This window comes from Aquarana catesbeiana, linkage group LG02 (genome assembly GCF_042186555.1).
Source record: "Aquarana catesbeiana isolate 2022-GZ linkage group LG02, ASM4218655v1, whole genome shotgun sequence".
NCBI classification, from domain to species: domain Eukaryota; kingdom Metazoa; phylum Chordata; class Amphibia; order Anura; family Ranidae; genus Aquarana; species Aquarana catesbeiana.
In genome coordinates, this window is record NC_133325.1 from 676,499,870 (window position 1) to 676,519,532 (window position 19,663).

General features: G+C 39.5%; 1 protein-coding gene across 21 annotated transcripts in view; it reads left to right on the top strand.

Annotated features, from left to right (window-relative positions):
* Window positions 1-19,663, top strand: part of RAP1GAP2 (RAP1 GTPase activating protein 2) — a 1,157,030-nt gene that overhangs the window by 1,030,012 nt on the left and 107,355 nt on the right. For all 21 annotated transcript variants that reach the window (XM_073616723.1, XM_073616725.1, XM_073616724.1 and 18 more), the window contains 5 exons: window positions 545-623; window positions 4,121-4,174; window positions 4,544-4,627; window positions 9,354-9,454; window positions 12,777-12,906. In XM_073616723.1, the coding sequence (XP_073472824.1) occupies window positions 545-623; window positions 4,121-4,174; window positions 4,544-4,627; window positions 9,354-9,454; window positions 12,777-12,906 (448 nt within the window). The remainder of the gene's footprint in view (window positions 1-544; window positions 624-4,120; window positions 4,175-4,543; window positions 4,628-9,353; window positions 9,455-12,776; window positions 12,907-19,663) is intronic.

Sequence of the window (19,663 nt, forward strand, 5' to 3'; positions counted from 1 at the left end):
GTTTTAGCACCTTTGCTTGTCAAATCATGTAATTGTTTTGAAACTAGCAGTAGAATTTCAGCGCATATGTTAGAAGCATAAATCCTACATTATAATCAAACAAGTTTTTAAAATAAACCTGTCAGTCGCCGAAGTATTTAGTAATATTTCAGCACAGCTGGGCTCTGCAGGAGTGTATGTCTGAAGCATTAACGAAGCCTGTGAATGCTCTACTGCTGTCATTTCCAATAATCCCCGCATGATGAAAACAAACATTGTTCTATTTCTGAACTTTTTTTCAGCTATCTTGGCCAGCAAATACTGCTTTATCTGTGTCTTCATCTAATCTCTGAAATAAGTTTGTAGAATATTTTCTTCATCATCAGGCACTTTATCAACATCAATTGTCCAAATGCTCTGAGAGCTCATAAAATAGTGAGGTTTATTCTAAATAGGCTTTCTTCACGTGAAAAGTGATGTCCCATTTTTAGTCTTTATGATAATGTAATACATTTGTTCTTGATTTAGACCTATATTTATGTTTATTCATTGACTTTATTTCAAGGTCAAAAGCAAAAACTCTACATGAACGAATTCCATTGGCTGGATTTAATAAACTTCCCAGCATCCCTCAGATAGCAAAGGTAGGTTCAGATTTTCTTACGGTCTTTATAGTCTGCCATGATTGTTGTTTAGCTCCTTACGGTAAAGGATACATGTGTATTGTTTAAAGTCTATGCCAAGCCAAAGCTTTTTTCCTGGTTTTTGGTAGAATGGGGGAAAGGGGGGATTTTTACTGCCACTGGGGCTCTATTAAAAAGATTTCTCCTGCACATCCTTTTCTGCTAACAATGGTTCACATAACAAGAAGTGAAGGAAAATCTGCAACAGTGACACAGATAGAAATGCAAATCTGACAGAGGTTCTAGCCTTCCCCGTAGAAGCATTTTTATTTCTGCCCATTGTTGCTGTTGGAGAGTTATGCCGCGTGCACATGATCGGGATTTCCGTCAGAAAAAACTTGGATGGTTTTTCTGACGGAATTGCGCTCAAGCTTGCCTTGCATACACACGGTCACACAAAAGTTCTCTGAACCTTCGACCGTCAAGAACGTGGTGACGTATAACACTACGACGAGCCACGAAAATGAAGTTCAATGCTTCCGAGCATGCGTCAAATTGTTTCCGAGCATGCGTGATTTTTTGCGTGTCCGAATTGCATACAGACGAACACATTTTCGGATAGGAACTTTTTCCAACCGAAAAATAGAGAACCTGCTCTCAATCTTTTGCTGGCTGGAATTCTGCCAGCAAAAGTCCGATGGAGCATACACACGGTCGGAATTTCTGACCAAAAGCTCACATCCGACTTTTGCTGGCAGAATTTCTGTTAATGTGTATGGGGCATTACCCTCACTTTTTGTGTAAAATATTGTGAACAGGGCAGGAAGTGAGAGAAAATCTCTCTAACTAGATTGAAGTAAAAATGCAGGATTTCTAACCCTTCCCTACTCCTAAATTAAGAAAAACATTTTGGACTGGATGCACACTTTTTAGTGGAACTTCAGCTTAAAATGCAAGTTCCCCATATTGTTTTCCTCCTCCCAGCCTCTAATTAAAATGCAGTCTTTTTTTTTTTATTTTTTTATCTGATAGCTTTTTTTGACAGGTACCTTCTTCCCCTTCCCGAATCCTCACCTAGGCTCAAGTTGCACCTCCTCTGCCCACAGCCAACTAGGATCCTCACACATCCCAGAAGTATGCAGTACCAGTCTTCCTGCAGAACAGGATCTCGTGCATGTGCAGTGGGGAGCTGCTTTTAAATCATATAAATGTCATAGTTGGCTCCCAAATTCAAGATGATGGCAATGGGGATCCGCATCTGTTTTTTAAGGGCCGATTCACACTAGAAACTGCATTTGAATTGCATAGGAACGTGCTGCGAATAAGCTTTATTGAAATATAATATACAAAATTTCAAAACACAGATCGTTTACAATGGGTTACATCAAGTACTAAAAAAGACAACGTTGTCTATTAAAAACGCACTCCTGGGGTCACAGCCATGCTCAGTCATCCATAATACACAGTATGTATATTACACAATCTCTAAACCATTGGTTGTCCTGGGAAACCTCTGGGGACTCATACACAAAGTGCTATGTGTCTCCGGTTGGGACATCCAGGCCCGCTATTGACCCTAAATTACAGAGTGCAAAGTACAAAAGTGAACCAAATAGAACTGTGCTAAATAATGTCTGTGAAGCAGCAGATTCATGGGGCAGAGTGTCTTAATCTCTGTAATCTTCACCGGTTCTTAATTCAGCAATATTGATAACACTACTAGGTCATGAAGCTATATGTGCTGGAGCATATGTCAGTCAGCATCAAGCAAGGTGACTAGTGAGACACAAGATGTGGGTGATAACAGTGTATCTGTAAATGGTTATCCTGGGGAAGAGGGCAAAACACAGCTGTGTATGTCCACCCATAGCGTGCTGAATGGTCACTGTCCCCTCTGATGGCCAGATAGCCTGAATAGGCGCATATAGCGCTGGGGTGGAATGCACTGGATTGGTGATTTAAATCCCCAGCAGGGGGGCAAGACTCACATTTGGTTGACCAGCTAATCTTCCATGAAGTGGGGGGTTCAGTCCTCTTAACTCCGCTCACGCATACTTTCTGGCAGCATCACCGCTGCATCTCACCATAGCCCCTTTGCCGGTGACAGGTACATGCTGAGCCTCGGTCGGCTGCTCACTTCCGGTTGGGACAGGGACACACCGGACCCCTGCTGCGAGCCGCATCCGTCTGAGGTCTGAACCCAGCCTAAGTGTTTATAAGATCACTTTATCATCATGCAGTTTGGATTATGGACTTTATCATCTTGTTTATAAACTTTTGATTTGAAGTCCTTTTTTTAATAAGTGCTGATATGTGTTTCTCTGTGAGGACTTTTGAACTTTAGTATCAATTTTATATATTTTTCACACTTTTAATAACATTGTTTATATTTTAATTAATTTATTTTGTCACACTGTGTAGGATAGGAGTGTTGTAGTATTATTCACTGTTTTATATTAGCTAAATGCAACAAGTGGTGATCTTTGGATGACCATAAATTAGATAAGTACTAAGAACCATTTTATTTATGGTGGGCCTTTAGTGGCTGGTTGTGCTTTACAATGTGTGTCTAAATTGGGTTGCAGGGCCCCAGTGCATATATTATTATTATTATTATACAGGTTTATTATATTATTATACAGGTAAATAGTACAGTTTCCAGGTTAGTAAAGATTAAATAGTACTTAATATCATACTGAATATTTTATGGCACCTAATGATTTAGCAACATGGTATATTATACCTATAAAGAAAAACAGTAGAACTTATAATTTACAAGGTTTAAGAAAGTAGCTGATTTACTAGGTAGAGGCTGTTCACTTCATATAACTCATATTAGTAAATAAGATTAAGTTATGTTGATTTTGAATTCATAATCATGTTTGGTAGTAGTTAAAAGGACAGGGTATTTACTTGGACTTGATAGGTTGATAGAAGTAAATGAAGATTTCTCCTTTTTTAATAATCTTAGTGAACATTCACTTAGCTAATTGAACAGTCTCTACATCATGGTAATGAAAAAGCGCAACTGTTGGTATGTGAAACGCATCTACCATTTGAACTGTTTGTAACACTTGGGATGTTCGTTTATTAAATAAGAATTTTGATGGAACTTGGAGTGCAGCCATTTCTTCAGTGTAGATCAACCCTCACTACATTTGTTGAAAATCTATTCTTTATTCACACACAATGAAAATAATAGTTTTTAAAAAAAGTAAATAAACTAAAAATGTGCAACTGAACCATCACACCGGCCAAATGGATGGACAATACACAAAGAATTTAGAATACTAACAAGTAAAAGCAAGTAAAGTTTGATGGAATTTCTGAAGAAGCTGCATCCATACCATGGTTATAACTAGAGTAATAGGTCCATAGGAGGATATAGTGACAAGGAGAGCAGTGATAATCTCTCCTCCCCTTTATCATAGCAATACTTTTTAATAATTTGTTTTAGTCATTTGTCAAAGGTGACCCATTGTTGGTAAGAATAATTATTGTAATGTTCTTTTTTTCAGGCCTTATGTGACGATGCTACTGGGCTTAAATTCAATCCAGTTCTTTATCCAAAGGTAACAAAATACATATGAAAACACATATATTTTACATTTTCACAAGATCGTGTCTATTTTTGAGATTCTGGTAATTATTCTGATGATCCTGATGTGCTGCTTACATAACAATTTTACAATTTCCCTTTTGGTTTAATGAAGTTTTCTGTATTAAATGAAAAGGGTCAAATAAAATATTAATTCTGTATCAGCACTGGCTGTTTCTATTGTTAAAGGGCAGAACTGAATCACTGTTTGTGATTAGTATGAATTTACAAATAAAATGCTCAAAATGTATCTCTAATTTATGATTAAAATACTAGATATGATCAGAAATACGGAAATGGAATGTATTTTCTCTACTTTATGCGTCTTCATTTATGTTTTCAGGCATCCCATTTGATTGTTGCATATGATGAACATGAAATCAACAATACTTTCAAGTTTGGTGTTATATATCAAAAACTTAGACAAGTAAGTACAGTGTTACCAAGTTTACAATCTACATTGCATTTGATTTTGTTGTTAGAACCTTTTCAAAATTGTCCAGAATGGTTTGGAAAGTTCCTGGCTGCCCTGTCTAATGAAATGATTGAGCAAAAAACAGCCTGAGCTTTAAAAAATCTACTAAGGAAACTGTTACCGGCAGAATCACCGGGTTAAAATAACAGAAAAGTGCAGCCACACATCCAAGGATTGGTAACCTGATATATATTAAATTGTGTTTTTTGGATTTGGATACTCTTTATGTAACCTACTTAGATATTATTTGAAATGCTGTAACTATAAAATGTTGACCAAAATTTAAACGCATGGCTGCGTTGTACATTTTACTAATACATAAAAAAAGCTTTCAGCATTTTTGATGCAGCAAAGTACAATGTGTAAAAGGTTGTAAAAAAAAACTGTAGATCAGTAATCAGCTTGTATTGTTCTGACTTCCATTTTGAGGCGGCGTGTTGCTGAGTTGTGGCATGTTGCAAGTCATCTTTACTCCTTGCACTAAGTTAGTTTAAACGGAAACTGTAATGGTGTTGGGTCAGTTTTATTTAAGCTGTTAAAGTTTAAACAATTGTTTTATATTTTTTGTTCTTATAGTCTTGACCATTGTAAATAACGAAAGATAATGCACAGCAAGTGTTAATAAAAAAAACAAATAATTGAAATTTTTTTTTTAAGTTTAACGTTATATATCCCCTTTAAAATGTTATTATCCTGTTCAAGACATCGGCTAATATGATACTGTTATTGTTTTAAACATTATGAAAATCCATTTTCTAAAGTTTACCATAGGGAACAACTCTTCCACCTGCAAGTAATGGCAGTAATATTGTTTACCTTATTTTGTAAGTCTGCATTCACACCTGAGCGTTATCAGCTCTTAAAACGCTCGTAAAACGCCTGAGAAAAAACGCCTGAAAATCACCCAACAAGCAAATTCCCATTCGTTTCAAAGGCACCTGTTCATATCTGAGCGCTTTGTCACCTGAAGCAAAATGCCTGAAAAATGCCTTAAGCTAAAAAAAAGAACATGAGCTTCTTTGGGGCAGATTACAGGCATTTTTCTGCTTTTTACATTGGTGACCTGTACAAATACTTGGTAAAAATCGTGGGAAAATTGCGATAAAAATGCACAACTTTGAAACGCTCAGATGTGAATGTGTTATTGTGGTTCATGTTGACAAACATTTTTAAGTTTATCTGAGCCCCAGCTGCATCAGTCTGTGCTCTGTTGAGAATAGCCCCAACCACCTGCTGCAAAGTGCTGTATTAGTGTTGAAGTCTTTGTGAAATTATATACCGAGTACAGAACATTTATAGCTCACCAACAGTAAATATAGGTTAGAAAACAATATTTTTCCTTTAGTGAGTAGTAAGGTTAGCAAGAACTTGAACTGTAAAAACTGTGCAAAAAAAAAAAAAAGAAAAAGCAAGCAAAGGGAAAAGGACTAGTCACCAGTATTGTCTTTCCTATTAGTTATACACAAACAAAGTACTATGCCTTGTTGCACACCACGGGGTTGATCTACTGAATGCAAATAGGCTGTTCAGTTTGCAAGGGAAGTTGCATGGGAATTTTCACCAGAGCTTAGTGAATGTGGTGAAATTTCACTTTGCAAATAATGCCCAGTCACATGCAAGGAAAAAAAAACATAATTTTTGCTTGTATGTGATTGGATGAGGGATGTCAGCTGAGCTTCGCCTCATTCACTAAGCTCTGGGCAAAATTTCCTTGCAAAATTCCCTTGCACAGTGCAACTTTTCTTGCAAAGTGAACAGTCAATATGCTTTTAGCAAACCAGCCCCTTTGTCTCTGTATGGAGGCGGACCTTCTGGTAGAGGCAACACTTTGCCTAATGTTAGCTGTGTGTACTCTGAACACCTAATTGTTCAAGGAAAAAAGAAAAACAGGAATTGTTTTTGTTCACATGAATGGATGAAGTGAACACCGCTTCTCTTCAAGCAAATTTAATTTGCTTGGTGAAAACATTTCTCCACTACTTTAGTAAATTAACCTTCAGACCTCCAAGTAGCATTGGGATTTTCATAAAAAGGCTATTATAAGGTGGGGACATCTCCAATCTCCATGCATCCACAAATTACTTTGTTGAACAAATCTTCTATATTATTATTATTTTGATAATTTGATTATTATTAGTATTGTTATTATCCTAAAAATTCACAAAAGATTTTCAGGCTATACTAAATGATCAGTGCAGTTTCTATTGTCACACAAATATTTTGAATTTAGAGGTTTCCAATGTTCTCTGAGTTACAGTCAGATTATTTAGTTTGTCAAAACATTAGCCTATGAAGCCATGTGTATAATAGAAATGCTGTAATTAGGGAAAGGAATCAGAACACGAAAGGCAGAGAGGAACAAATCCACTAATTTGTCACAGAAATTTCTGGCAGGCATCTTAATTATCATGCCATATTTTGAACCTCGCTGTGGTGCCAGGGCTGTATAGCTGCAAAACGTTATGGTGTTGGAATAATGCAGTACACAGGGCCAGCAGTAACAGAAGGGATCTGCATCCAAATTCTGATATTACTATGCAATTATATTGTACTAATTTCAATTTAAATTAATTCCTCTTTTCACTATATATGAGTGGATACATATGCACTATACACCTGTGTTTTCTTAGCCGAGTGCAAAACTCTTTTTAATGTGAGGAGCTGCCACAGCCTGGGTGCAACATGTACCTCCTCCATGACTAGCCTGTGCACCAAGGCCATTATGTTTATATTAAGCTTACCGCAGTCAGTTAATTCATGCTTTCTAATTGGTTTACTTTGAACATAGTCATTGTACTGCCCAATATTTCAATCTGGTGAGAGCCAGTGAGTTTTTATATTTTTCTAGGAGGTCAGTGGTAAGATTTCCCTGGCATAATTCTTGGCTCTGAGTCAACCCTCTTGGATTCTCACTCTTGCCACAACAGGGTATTCCTGTGCTTCCTCTTTGGGGATTTGACGATTCAAGTGTAGAGATCTCTTCCATAAGGGTGCCTAAAAAAAGGGAAGAATTTATTAGGTGATCCAATATATATATATATATATATATATATATATATATATATATATATATATACTGTTTATATAAAATCAGACTTGAGTGGACTGCCACTCTGAAGTGCTGTAAAGTTAAAATCATAGGAAGAAGGAACAAAGTAGATTTCAGCCAGTCAAATTTAGTTAGAATGCAATTTCAGGGAAATTAGGAAAATGTATATCTATAAACTACTCGGTTTGTTCATTGGTGTGCAATGATTCTGTTATTATAATTGTATGGTTTCCTGCCTTTTACTGCCTTGCAAACTGTGTTGTGAACATATAGCAAACAGAAAAAATGTAAATAAATTCTGGGAAATCAGTACTTGCATTCAGCAATTAAGCAACACATAGAGAAAAATTGATCTACATATACTACTTACCCAATGACCATTTGAGGTAAAGTCAGATAGATGGTAAGGCCAGATCATCCAATTATCCAGTCCTTTTCAACTAAAGTGCCATGGCACCTTGGGTACCTTCTGGGTTCTTCAGGGGTGCCTTGGCAAAATGCTTAAAAATTGCCCCAAACTGCCCAAAAATTGTCAACAAACCAGTGGGTGAATCAAGCCTGCCTTTTTTTTTTACATAAAGCAACAGTTTTTTTTATTATGCAGCATTACAACCTTGGGCACCATGCGGGCCAGACAGTGGCATCATAACACCCAATGATGTTATCAGTAGATAAGGATGACATTGGGAGCTTTACCCCTCCCCTGCCCCGCTACATCAGCACTGGAAAAAATTATTTAGGAGAAACCTCTAATGAGAATAAGGTCTGGAGGACCCATGCCACATCCCATATATAAAGATTTGCAAATGGAGATTGCCCTGGGGATAATATGGGCATGGGAGGTGAAACCAGACCATACAAGGAGTATAGAAAAGTACAAAATGTATTGGAAAAAACATATAGAAAAACATTGAGCTATACAAAAATGTACACAATTTTGTATATCTCAATGTTTTTCTATATGTTTTTTCAATAAATGTTGTACTTTTCTATACTCCTTGTATGGTTTGGTTTCACCTCCCATGCCTATATTATCCCTGGGGCAATCTCCATTTGCAAATCTCCATCAGCACTGGGGTCACATTATCTGAGAAAGGGAGAGGAACTAAGGGAGAAGAGAAGCACTAGAATACTATTCATTACCAGTGTGCAACGGTGTATTTGCTCTTATAACCTTTTCTCACAGTAGGGATGGTTGAGCTAAATTACGTTTTTTATTTTTGTTTTTGCAACAGTGTATTTGCTTTGTTAGAATAAATCAGCTGTGATGTTGGGTGTCCTACAAGTGTGGAGGCTGCTGTGATATGTAAAATCATTATATTAGCTTTTTGCATTTCTAGAATGGGGTGCCTCGAGATTGGAATTTTAAGGGGTGCTTTGACTAAAAAAAGGTTGAAAAACACTGGATTCATGCATGGTCATATATAAACATTCAGCACATATCCCCAATTTATAGATCATATGGGTGAAGACAGAAGAAGGCAAATCAATGACCTTATGTCGTACTATGGTTATATATTTCCTTGATTTGGAATGGGGGATTTACACTTTAGATCGAACCTGGATTTCTTAACAGTTGTGTGCACTAGATTTGTTAACTGATGCTATCACCATTTTCCTAATTTGCAGACGTTAGAAGAAGAATTATTTGGCAATAATGAGGAAAGTGCAGCTTTTACAGAGTTCTTGGCTTTATTGGGAGATACTGTATTACTACAGGACTTCAAAGGGTAAGTTTTGAGAATGTGTTCAGTGACTAACATAAGTGATAGTGTGGGAAGAATCACTCTGGAAATTTAAATCAATAGTACAGATTTTGTAATGCCTTTTTGGCATCAAGATGATAGCTTTGTTTTGTTTGTGAAAAGTGAGATTAAATGGGTTGGAAATCAATATTTTGTACGTTGAAAAGTTTTGCTGATTATGTTTTTTTCTCAAGGATTTTCTCTAGATAGATTTGATTGCCCATTCTCTGTGCTCTTTTTCTCCTTTTGATGAAGGGAAAGTTGCAGTGTATGCAGCAATCAGAAACTTTGACATTACCAGCTATTGTCATGTTCTAAGCTCTTCCCTTGTTTGTTTCATTTATTGATATAATATATTGTGTATTATATTTAAACCACCACAAACTGCTAAAGTTTGGCCCCTGAAACAGTCTTAGTAGCATTAACAGATGTGATATGAATCCCAAGCTTGCTATTGTGCAGTAACACCAACCAACCCGAATGCAAATTTCACTGATATGGCTGTGAACTGTGGTTAAAGAAAAATAAAAGGGATATTCTTTGCAGTAGGTTACTATACTTTGAGGTGGATTTACCAAAACGGGAGCAAAATTTGGTACAGCTCTGCAAATCAATCAGCTTCCAGTTTTTTTTTGTCAAAGCTTAATTGAGCTGAAGTTAGAAGCTGATTGGCTACCATACACGGCTGCACCAGATTTTGCACTCTCCAGTTTTAGTAAATCAACCCCTTTGGCCCCTTTCACATGGGCTGTTCGATCATGTCTGCCTGTCAGCTTTCAGGCGGACCTGATAGGACCCTCTATTCACCCCTATGGAGTGGCGGATGTCAGCAGTGACATGTCCATTGACATCTGCTTCGATCCTGTCCTCCAAATCCAGACGGATGGTTGTCCTATTTTTTATCCGTCTGGTGAAATGGATCAGATATGATCAGCTGAAAAAGGACATGCGGTCCGTTTTCACCCAATAGGTGAAAGTGGGACTGAGTCCATCTCCGCTCTGCACAGTGAGCGGAGACAGACCTGTCATTCGCCTGCTCAGCAGGGATCAGCGGAGTGATCACCCGCTGAGCGAGTGGAGTCCACCAAGCTGAGGCGTCCGTGTGAAAGGGACCTTAGTCTGTTACCTTTGCTCATTGCACTAAGCTACTGAATAAATCTAAATATCTAGTCACCATTTCTGAGGAAAACATTAATGTGTTAAAGCTTATAGCAAGCCTAAAACCAGCCATAGATAGATCAAAATTCGAATTGTTGAGTAGGAACTGGTGACATTTCAATTCATCTGGGGCAGGCTGGTTGTACTAAAGGCGATCTATCGATTGTCTTCAATACAGCCAGCCTGTCTATTGTTTTTTTTTTTACATATGATCACTGGCAGCAGCTGTAGCCTCCAGTAGTGATCATTATATTCTGATGGCAGGGAAATCTCCCACTGTCAGAATACAATAGTACAGAGGGAGGGATTCCTCCATCAACACTGACTGCGTTGATGGGAGAATCTAGTCATTTTCTTTTCGGCAACCCCTGGTTGAAATAAAGAAAGTGGCATAATCATCTAGGCTAGCAGCACATTTAATAAACCTTTAACCACTTGCCGACCAGCTGAGGGAACACATTTAACCACCCATGATGTTAACCCCTTTCCTGCCAGTGCCATTAGTACAATGCCAGTGCATATTTTTAGCACTGATCACTGTAATAATGTAACTGATTCCCCCAAAAAAGTGTCAACAATGTCAGTTAGGTGTCCAATCTGTCCGCCGCAATGTCGCAGTCCCATTAAAAATCGCAGATCACCGCCATTAGTAGTAAAAAAATTTTACAAAAATGCTATAAGGGCTGGTTCACACCACAACAACGCACTCCTGATCCGTTCCAGATGCGTTTCTGCACGCGTGTTTGTGATGCATTCCAGTGCGTTTTTGGTGCATTTCTTCTTTTTTCTTGTTTTGTTTCACTATAATAGGGCCCAGTGCGTTTTTGATGCGTTCCAGTGTGTTCCAGTGCGTTTTTGATGTGCTTTACTGCGTTCCAGTACAGTCCAGTGCAGTAAAAATGCAGCATGTTCTACTTTTTTTTTCTGGAACTGAAAAGCCCTGGAACTGACTGTACTGGTGTGAACTATGCCATTGAAAACTATATAACCTACTTTCCATGCGTTTTTGATGCAGAACAGAAATGCACTGGACTGCATGTGGTGTGAACTGGCTCTTAATCTATCCTCTATTTTGTAGAAGCTATAACTTTTGCGCAAACCAATCAATATACGCTTATTAGGGTTTTTTTTACCAAAAATATGTAGCAGAATACATATTGGCCTAAATTGATGAAGAAGTTTGATTTAAAATAAAAAAATATTGGATGTATTTTATAGCAGAAAATAAAAAATATAGTTTTTTTTTTTTTTTAATTGTCTGTTTTTTTTTGGTTATAGCACAAAAAATAAAAACCGCAGAGGTGATCTAATACCACCAAAAGAAAGCTCTATTTGTGGGAAAAAAAGGACATCAATTTTGTTTGGGTACAACGTCGCATGCCCACACAATTGTGTGTTAAAACGACGCAGTGCCATATTGCAAAAAATGGCCTGGTCAGGAAGTGGGTAAATCCTTCCGGGGCTGAAATGGTTAAAAAAGCTGGCCCAAATGAACTGTTTACTGCGCTAACAGATGTGCTTGCTGTGCATGCTGTATTAACAGCTACATACAGAACTGTGTTCTGGCAGTGGGATGGGAATTTCCCTTTGCACTCCCAGAATTAATTCAAATCGGGCTGAGCACTGCTATGAATGAATACAAAGCTTCTGTTGATTGGCTAAGGCAGAGATCGAGACATCATCCTCCTGCCTCAGCAAATCAGAGGAAGCTTTGTATTGATTCATAGAATACAAAGCTTTCGATTAATGGCTGAGCAGTGCTGTATCGAGAGCAAGAAAATAAATCCCCATCCCACTGCAGGATCACAGCATTAAGTATCTGTTTATTATATAGACTATATGAAAATTTGTGCACTGATAAAAAGGAATTGTTTTAGAGGGAGAGCTTAGGTTTAGTTTTTGGAGAATGCAAGAAAGTGGAGTCATGAATACAGAGTGCCCGGCAAGAGCTGCTCATGTGAGTGCAGAAGTCTATTTTGGCTCAAATAAACTATTTAAAAAGAAATTAAATGTGGAGTTAGGCTTTAAGTGATTGGGTCTATAAAAGCTTTAACGTATGTGTGACATCTGAAGTACCTAGTGAAACCAATATATAGATTAGTTATGATTAAATCATGATTTTTTTATAACACGTAACCTTCTTTTCCAGGTTTCGAGGAGGTTTGGATGTGGCACATGGGCAGACAGGGACCGAATCCATATACACTGTATTCAGAGAAAAGGAGATCATGTTTCATGTATCCACAAAGTTACCATTTACAGAAGGAGATACTCAGCAGGTACACAGATGTTGCATTCTCAATTTCATACACAAGGTCACACGCTAGTCAGGGACCTAAAAAAACACAAGGCTTGGGTGCAGCCTGTGGGGTAATACAAGCCAATATGGTAGAAGGACTTGCCAGAAACAAGCTTACAAGCTACCTTAAACTACGTAGAGGGTTCTTTACTGTGAGAGCGGCAAGGATGTGGAATTCCCTTTCACAGGCGGTGGTCTCAGCGGGGAGCATCGATAGTTTCAAGAAACTATTAGATAAGCACCTGATCGACTGCAACATACAGGGATATACAATGTAATACTGCCATAAAATCACACACATAGGTTGGACTTGATGGACTTGTGTCTTTTTTTGACCTCACCTATTATGTAACTATGTAACTATGTAACTATGTAAGCTAAACAATGAGATGAATAGTTCATTCCAGCCCACAAAATGGCCCAGAATAAGTTGGAGAAATTCTTTCCCAATAGTTTGTTTTGCAAATGTGTTTTTAGTTTAATGGGAGTGACTCTTTGATTATTATGTTTGCAAAAGGTAGTTTGTGTTTATAGTGTTATGTTTTTATCTGTGGTTAGTAATAAAACTCCATATGTCAGATTCACCAACATAAATAAAGAAAATTAAGTGGAACTGTCAGCTTAACCCAATATTATAAGGATATGAACAGTAGCTCCAGACCCTGAGCTGTAAAGGCATTTGAAGCTTGTGTACCAAAACTCATATGGTCTTAAGCATATGAGTAGGGATGAGCTTCGAGTTCGAGTCGAACTCATGTTCGACTCGAACATTGGCTGTTCGCAAGTTCGCCGAACAGCGAACAATTTGGGGTGTTACTGTTTGCGACAAATTCAAATGCCGCAGAACACCCTTTAAAAGTCTATGGGAGAAATCAAAAGTGCTAATTTTAAAGGCTTATATGCAAGTTATTGTCATAAAAAGTGTTTGGGGACCCGGGTTCTGCCCCAGGGGACATGGATCAATGCAAAAAAAAGTTTTAAAAACGTCCGTTTTTTCAGGAGCAGTGATTTTAATAATGCTTAAAGTCAAACAATAAAAGTGTAATATCCCTTTAAATTTCATACCTGGGGGGTGTCTATAGTATGCCTGTAAAGGGGCGCATGTTTCCCGTGTTTAGAACAGTCTGACAGCAAAATGACATTTCGAAGGAAAAATTCCATTTAAAACTACCCACGGCTATTGCATTGCCGACAATACACATAGAAGTTCATTGATAAAAACGGCATGGGAATTCCCCACAGGGAAACCCCGAACCAAAATTAAAAAAAAAAAATGACGTGGGAGTCCCCCTTAACCTCCCTGGCGGTATTCCCGAGTCTGGCTCGGGTTGGATTTTTTATACCAAAAGCGGTATCCCCGAGCCAGACTCGGGCTTGCATCGCAGGATCCAGGAAGAGCATACTTACCTTGTCCCCTGGATCCTGCGATGTCTCCCCGCTGTGATCGGCGAGCCGCTGTGTCTCGCTCGATTCACAGTGCCGAGCTCCGTTCCCTGCGAGCTTTGCGACGCACGGGGACGGAGTTCGGCGGTAAATTCAAAAGTGAAACACACAGTATAGATACAGCATACTGTAATCTTACAGATTACAGTACTGTATCAAATAATTACACATCCCCTTTGTCCCTAGTGGTCTGCCCAGTGTCCTGCATGCAGTTTTATATATATAAAACTGTTCTTTCTGCCAGGAAACTGGAGATTGTCCATAGCAACCAAAACTGTCTCTTTACATCAAAAGTGGTTTTAGAGCAGCTAGAAAACAGCGATAATAAATTAGAATCACTTGCAGAATTGAGCAATAGTGATTTGTGGGGAGATCCGTCATCAAACACTAAAAGTAACGAAAGCTAAAATTCTGCAACTGAGCAAATTTCAGTGTTTTTGATTTGATTACATTATTATATATTTTTTATTATTATTATATTATTATTTGTTATAATTATTTATAGTTATTTATTATATTATAATTTTTTATTTCGTTTTTCAAACTTTATCATACCCGGGATGTCTACTAGACTCTTGTTTGGACAGATTTAAGTGAACTATTCCTAAGAATTACAGGCCTACAATATAAAACGCCAAATTTCTGTGCAAAATAATTGTACCGCTTTCAGCACCTAAAATCAGAAATAATCATACCGCCAGGGAGGTTAATTTCCATACCAGGCCCTTCAGGTCTGGTATGGATATTAAGGGGAACCCCGGCCAAAATTTAAAAAAAAACGGCGTGGGGTCCCCCCAAAAATCCATACCAGACCCTTATCCGAGCATGCAACCTGGCAGGCCTGCAGGAAAAGAGGGGGAACAAGAGTGCGCCCCCCCCTCCTGAACCGTACCAGGCCACATGCCCTCAACATTGGGAGGGTGCTTTGGGGTAGCCCCCCAAAACACCTTGTCCCCATGTTGATGAGGACAAGGGCCTCATCCCCACAACCCTGGCCGGTGGTTGTGGGGGTCTGCGGGCGGGGGGCTTATCGGAATCTGGAAGCTCCCTTTAACAAGGGAACCCCCAGATCCCGCCCCCCCCTGTGTGAAATGGTAAGGGGGTACTTACCCCTACCATTTCACTAAAAAACTGTCAAAAATGTTAAAAATGACAAGAGACAGTTTTTGACAATTCCTTTATTTAAATGCTTCTTCTTTCTTCTATCTTCCTTCATCTTCTTCTTCTGGTTCTTCTGGCTCTTCTGTTTCTTCCTCCGGCGTTCTCGTCCAGCATCTCCTCCGCGGCGTCTTCTATCTTCTTCTCCACGGGCCGCTCCGCACCCATGGCATGGGGGGAGGCTCCCGCTCTTCTCTTCATCTTCTTCTTCATCCTCTTCTCTTCTTCCTTCTTCTCTTCTTCATTTTCTTCTCCGGGCCGCTCCGCATCCATGCTGGCATGGAGGGAGGCTCCTGCTGTGTGACGGCATCTCCCCGTCTGACGGTTCTTAAATAACGGGGGGCGGGGCCACCCAGTGACCCCGCCCCCTCTGACGCACGGGACATGACGGGACTTCCCTGTGGCATTCCCCGTGACGTCACAGGGAAGTCCCGTCAAGTCACCGTGCGTCAGAGGGGGCGGGGTCACCGGGTGGCCCCGCCCCCCGTTATTTAAGAACCGTCAGACGAGGAGACTCCGTCACACAGTGGGAGCCTCCCTCCATGCCAGCATGGATGCGAAGCGGCCCGGAGAAGAAAATGAAGAAGAGAAGAAGGAAGAAGAGAAGAGGATGAAGAAGAAGATGAAGAGAAGAGCGGGAGCCTCCCCCCATGCCATGGGTGCGGAGCGGCCCGAGGAGAAGAAGATAGAAGATGCCGCGGAGGAGATGCTGGACGAGAATGTCGGAGGAAGAACCAGAAGAGCCAGAAGAACCAGAAGAAGAAGATGAAGGAAGATATAAGAAAGAAGAAGCATTTAAATAAAGGAATTGTCAAAAACTGTCTCTTGTCATTTTTAACATTTTTGACAGTTTTTTAGTGAAATGGTAGGGGTAAGTACCCCCTTACCATTTCACACAGGGGGGGGCCGGGATCTGGGGGTCCCCTTGTTAAAGGGGGCTTCCAGATTCCGATAAGCCCCCCGCCCGCAGACCCCCACAACCACCGGCCAGGGTTGTGGGGATGAGGCCCTTGTCCTCATCAACATGGGGACAAGGTGTTTTGGGGGGCTACCCCAAAGCACCCTCCCAATGTTGAGGGCATGTGGCCTGGTACGGTTCAGGAGGGGGGGGCGCACTCTCGTCCCCCCCTCTTTTCCTGCGGCCTGCCAGGTTGCGTGCTCGGATAAGGGTCTGGTATGGATTTTTGGGGGGACCCCACGCCGTTTTTTTTTTTTTTGGCACGGGGTTCCCCTTAAAATCCACACCAGACCTGAAGGGTCTGGTATGGAATTTAGGGGGACTCCCATGTCATTTTTTTTTTTTTAATTTTGGTTCGGGGTTTCCCTGTGTTGAATTCCCATGCCATTTTTATCAATGAACTTCTATGTTTATTGTCAGCAATGCAATAGCCGCGGGTAGTTTTAAATGGAATTTTTCCTTCGAAATGTCATTTTGCTGTCAGACTGTTCTAAACACGGGAAACATGCGCCCCTTTACAGGCATACTATAGACACCCCCCAGGTACAAAATTTAAAGGGATATTACACTTTTATTGTTTGAGTTTAAGCATTATTAAAATCACTGCTCCTGAAAAATCGGCCGTTTTTAAAACTTTTTTTTGCATTGATCCATGTCCCCTGGGGCAGGACCCAGGTCCCCAAACACTTTTTATGACAATAACTTGCATATAAGCCTTTAAAATTAGCACTTTTGATTATTCATGTTCGTGTCCCATAGACTTTAACGGTGTTTGCGTGTTCGAGCGAACTTTTTTCCTGTTCGCATGTGCTGGTGCGAACCGAACAGGGGGGTGTTCGGCTCATCCCTACATATGAGGAATGCATGTAGAATGTAGCAGACGTATCTGTTTATTATAAAGACTATACAAAAGATTTGTGCACTGATAAATAAGAATTGTTTTAGAGGGAGAGCTTAGGTTTAGTTTTTGGAAAATGCAAGCAAGTGGAGTCATTTACAGTGTCTTGAAAAAATATTCATACCCATTGACATTTTCCACATTTTGTCATGTTACAACCAAAAACTTAAATGTATTTTATTCTGATTTTATGTGATAGACCAACACAAAGTGGCACATAATTGTGAAGTGCAAGGGAAATGATAAATGGTTTTCAAAATTTTTTACAAATAAATATCTGAAAAGTGTGGCGTGCGTTTGTATTCAGCCCCCTTTACTCTGATACCCCTAACAAAATTCTAGTGGACCCAATTACCTTTAGAAGTCACCTAATTAGTAAATAGTGTCCACCTGTGTGTAATTTAATCTCAATATAAAGACAGTTGTTCTGTGAAGCCTTCATAGGTTTGTTAGAGAACCTTAGTGAACAAACAGCACTATGAAGGCCAAGGAACACACCAGACAGGTCAGGGATAAAGTTGTGGAGAAGTTTAAAGCAGGGTTAGGTTATAAAAAAAACATCTCAAGCTTTGAGCATCTCACGGAGCACTGTTCAATCCATCATTTGAAAATGGAAAGAGTATGTCACAACTGCAAACCTGCCAAGACATGGCCGTCCACCTAAACTGACAGGCCAGGCAAGGAGAGCATTAATCAGAGAAGCAGCCAAGAGGCCCATGGTTTCTCTGGAGGAGCTGCAGAGATTCACAGCTCAGGTGGGAAAATCTGTCCACAGGACAACTATTAGTCGTGCACTCCACAAATCTAGCCTTTATGGAAGAGTGGCAAGAAGAAAGTCTTTGTTGAAAGAAAGCCAAAAGAAGTCCAGTTTGCAGTTTGCGAGAAGCCATGTGAGGAACATAGCAAACATGTGGAAGAAGGTGCTCTGGTCAGATGAGACCAAAATTTAACTTTTTGGCCTAAAAGCAAAACGCTGTGTGTGGCAGAAAACTAACACTGCAAATCACCCTGAACACACCATTCTCACTGTGAAACATGGTGGTGGCAGCATCATGTTGTGGGGATGCGTTTCTTCAGCAGGGACAGGGAAGCTGGTCAGAGTTGATGGGAAGATGGATGGAGCTAAATAGAGTCTGCAAAAGACTTGAGACAGGGTAGGAAGTTCACCATCCAGCAGGACAACAATCCTAAACATACAGCCAGAGCTACAATGGAATGGTTTAGATCAAAGCATATTCATGTGTTAGAATGGCACAGCCAAAGTCCAGACCTAAATCCAATTGAGAATCTATGGCAAGAGTTGAAAATTGCTGTTCACAGATGGTCTCCATCCAATCTGACAGAGCTTGAGCTATTTTGCAAAGAAGAATAGGCAAAAATTTCACTCTGTAGATGTGCAAAACTGGTAGAGACATCCCCAAAAAGACTTGCAGCTATAATTGCAGCGAAAGGTGGTTTTACAAAATATTGACTCGGGGGGCTTAATTTAAATGCAAGCCACAGTTATTAACATATTTATTTGTAAAAAAAATTTGAAAACCATTTATGATTTTCCTTCTACTTCACAATTATGTGCCACTTTGTGTTGGTCATGACACTTTGTGTGTAACATGACAAAATATGGAAAATTTCAAGGGGTATGAATACTTTTTCAAGGCACTGTATCAGTTTCCTATAGCCCAAAGGGGTTAAAGTATTAGTATTTTGCACACCAACCTGCCACAACCTGGATAATTGAGCATTAAAAACTAAAGAATTCTCATACTTGAAGCTGGATTACCTGTTTATTCAATTTATACATATAGGCTACCTCTGCTGACCTCCTTCTAAAACACAAATTATCTGGTCTTCCTTGGCTTCAATGATTTATGCTTCCCTGACCCAGAACAAGCATTGAGCCAGTAAAGTCAGAAGCAAAGTCAGAAATTATGATTTTTATACTTGTTCCGTGTCATTGACTTAAATTACTGAACTCTTTAAGTCAGAAGGAAAGCCCAGCAACCCACATTGGAGAGGTTATCAGTTATTATCTATGAACTTATTTCATTACAGGTTTCTTTTAAATATAACTTATTTCTTTGCACTGAATTCCAGTTTATATTTACAATTATCCTGTACCTTCCTGATGTAAGTGTTCAACCTATGGAAGGCACAGTACAGACAGAGCTGTAAACTGGTGGAATTGGTTCTTGGAAGTGGGTGATATCTATAGGCATACCCCACCTTTAAGTACACAATGGGGTTTATTTACTAAAGCTGGAAAGTGCAAAATCAGGCTCA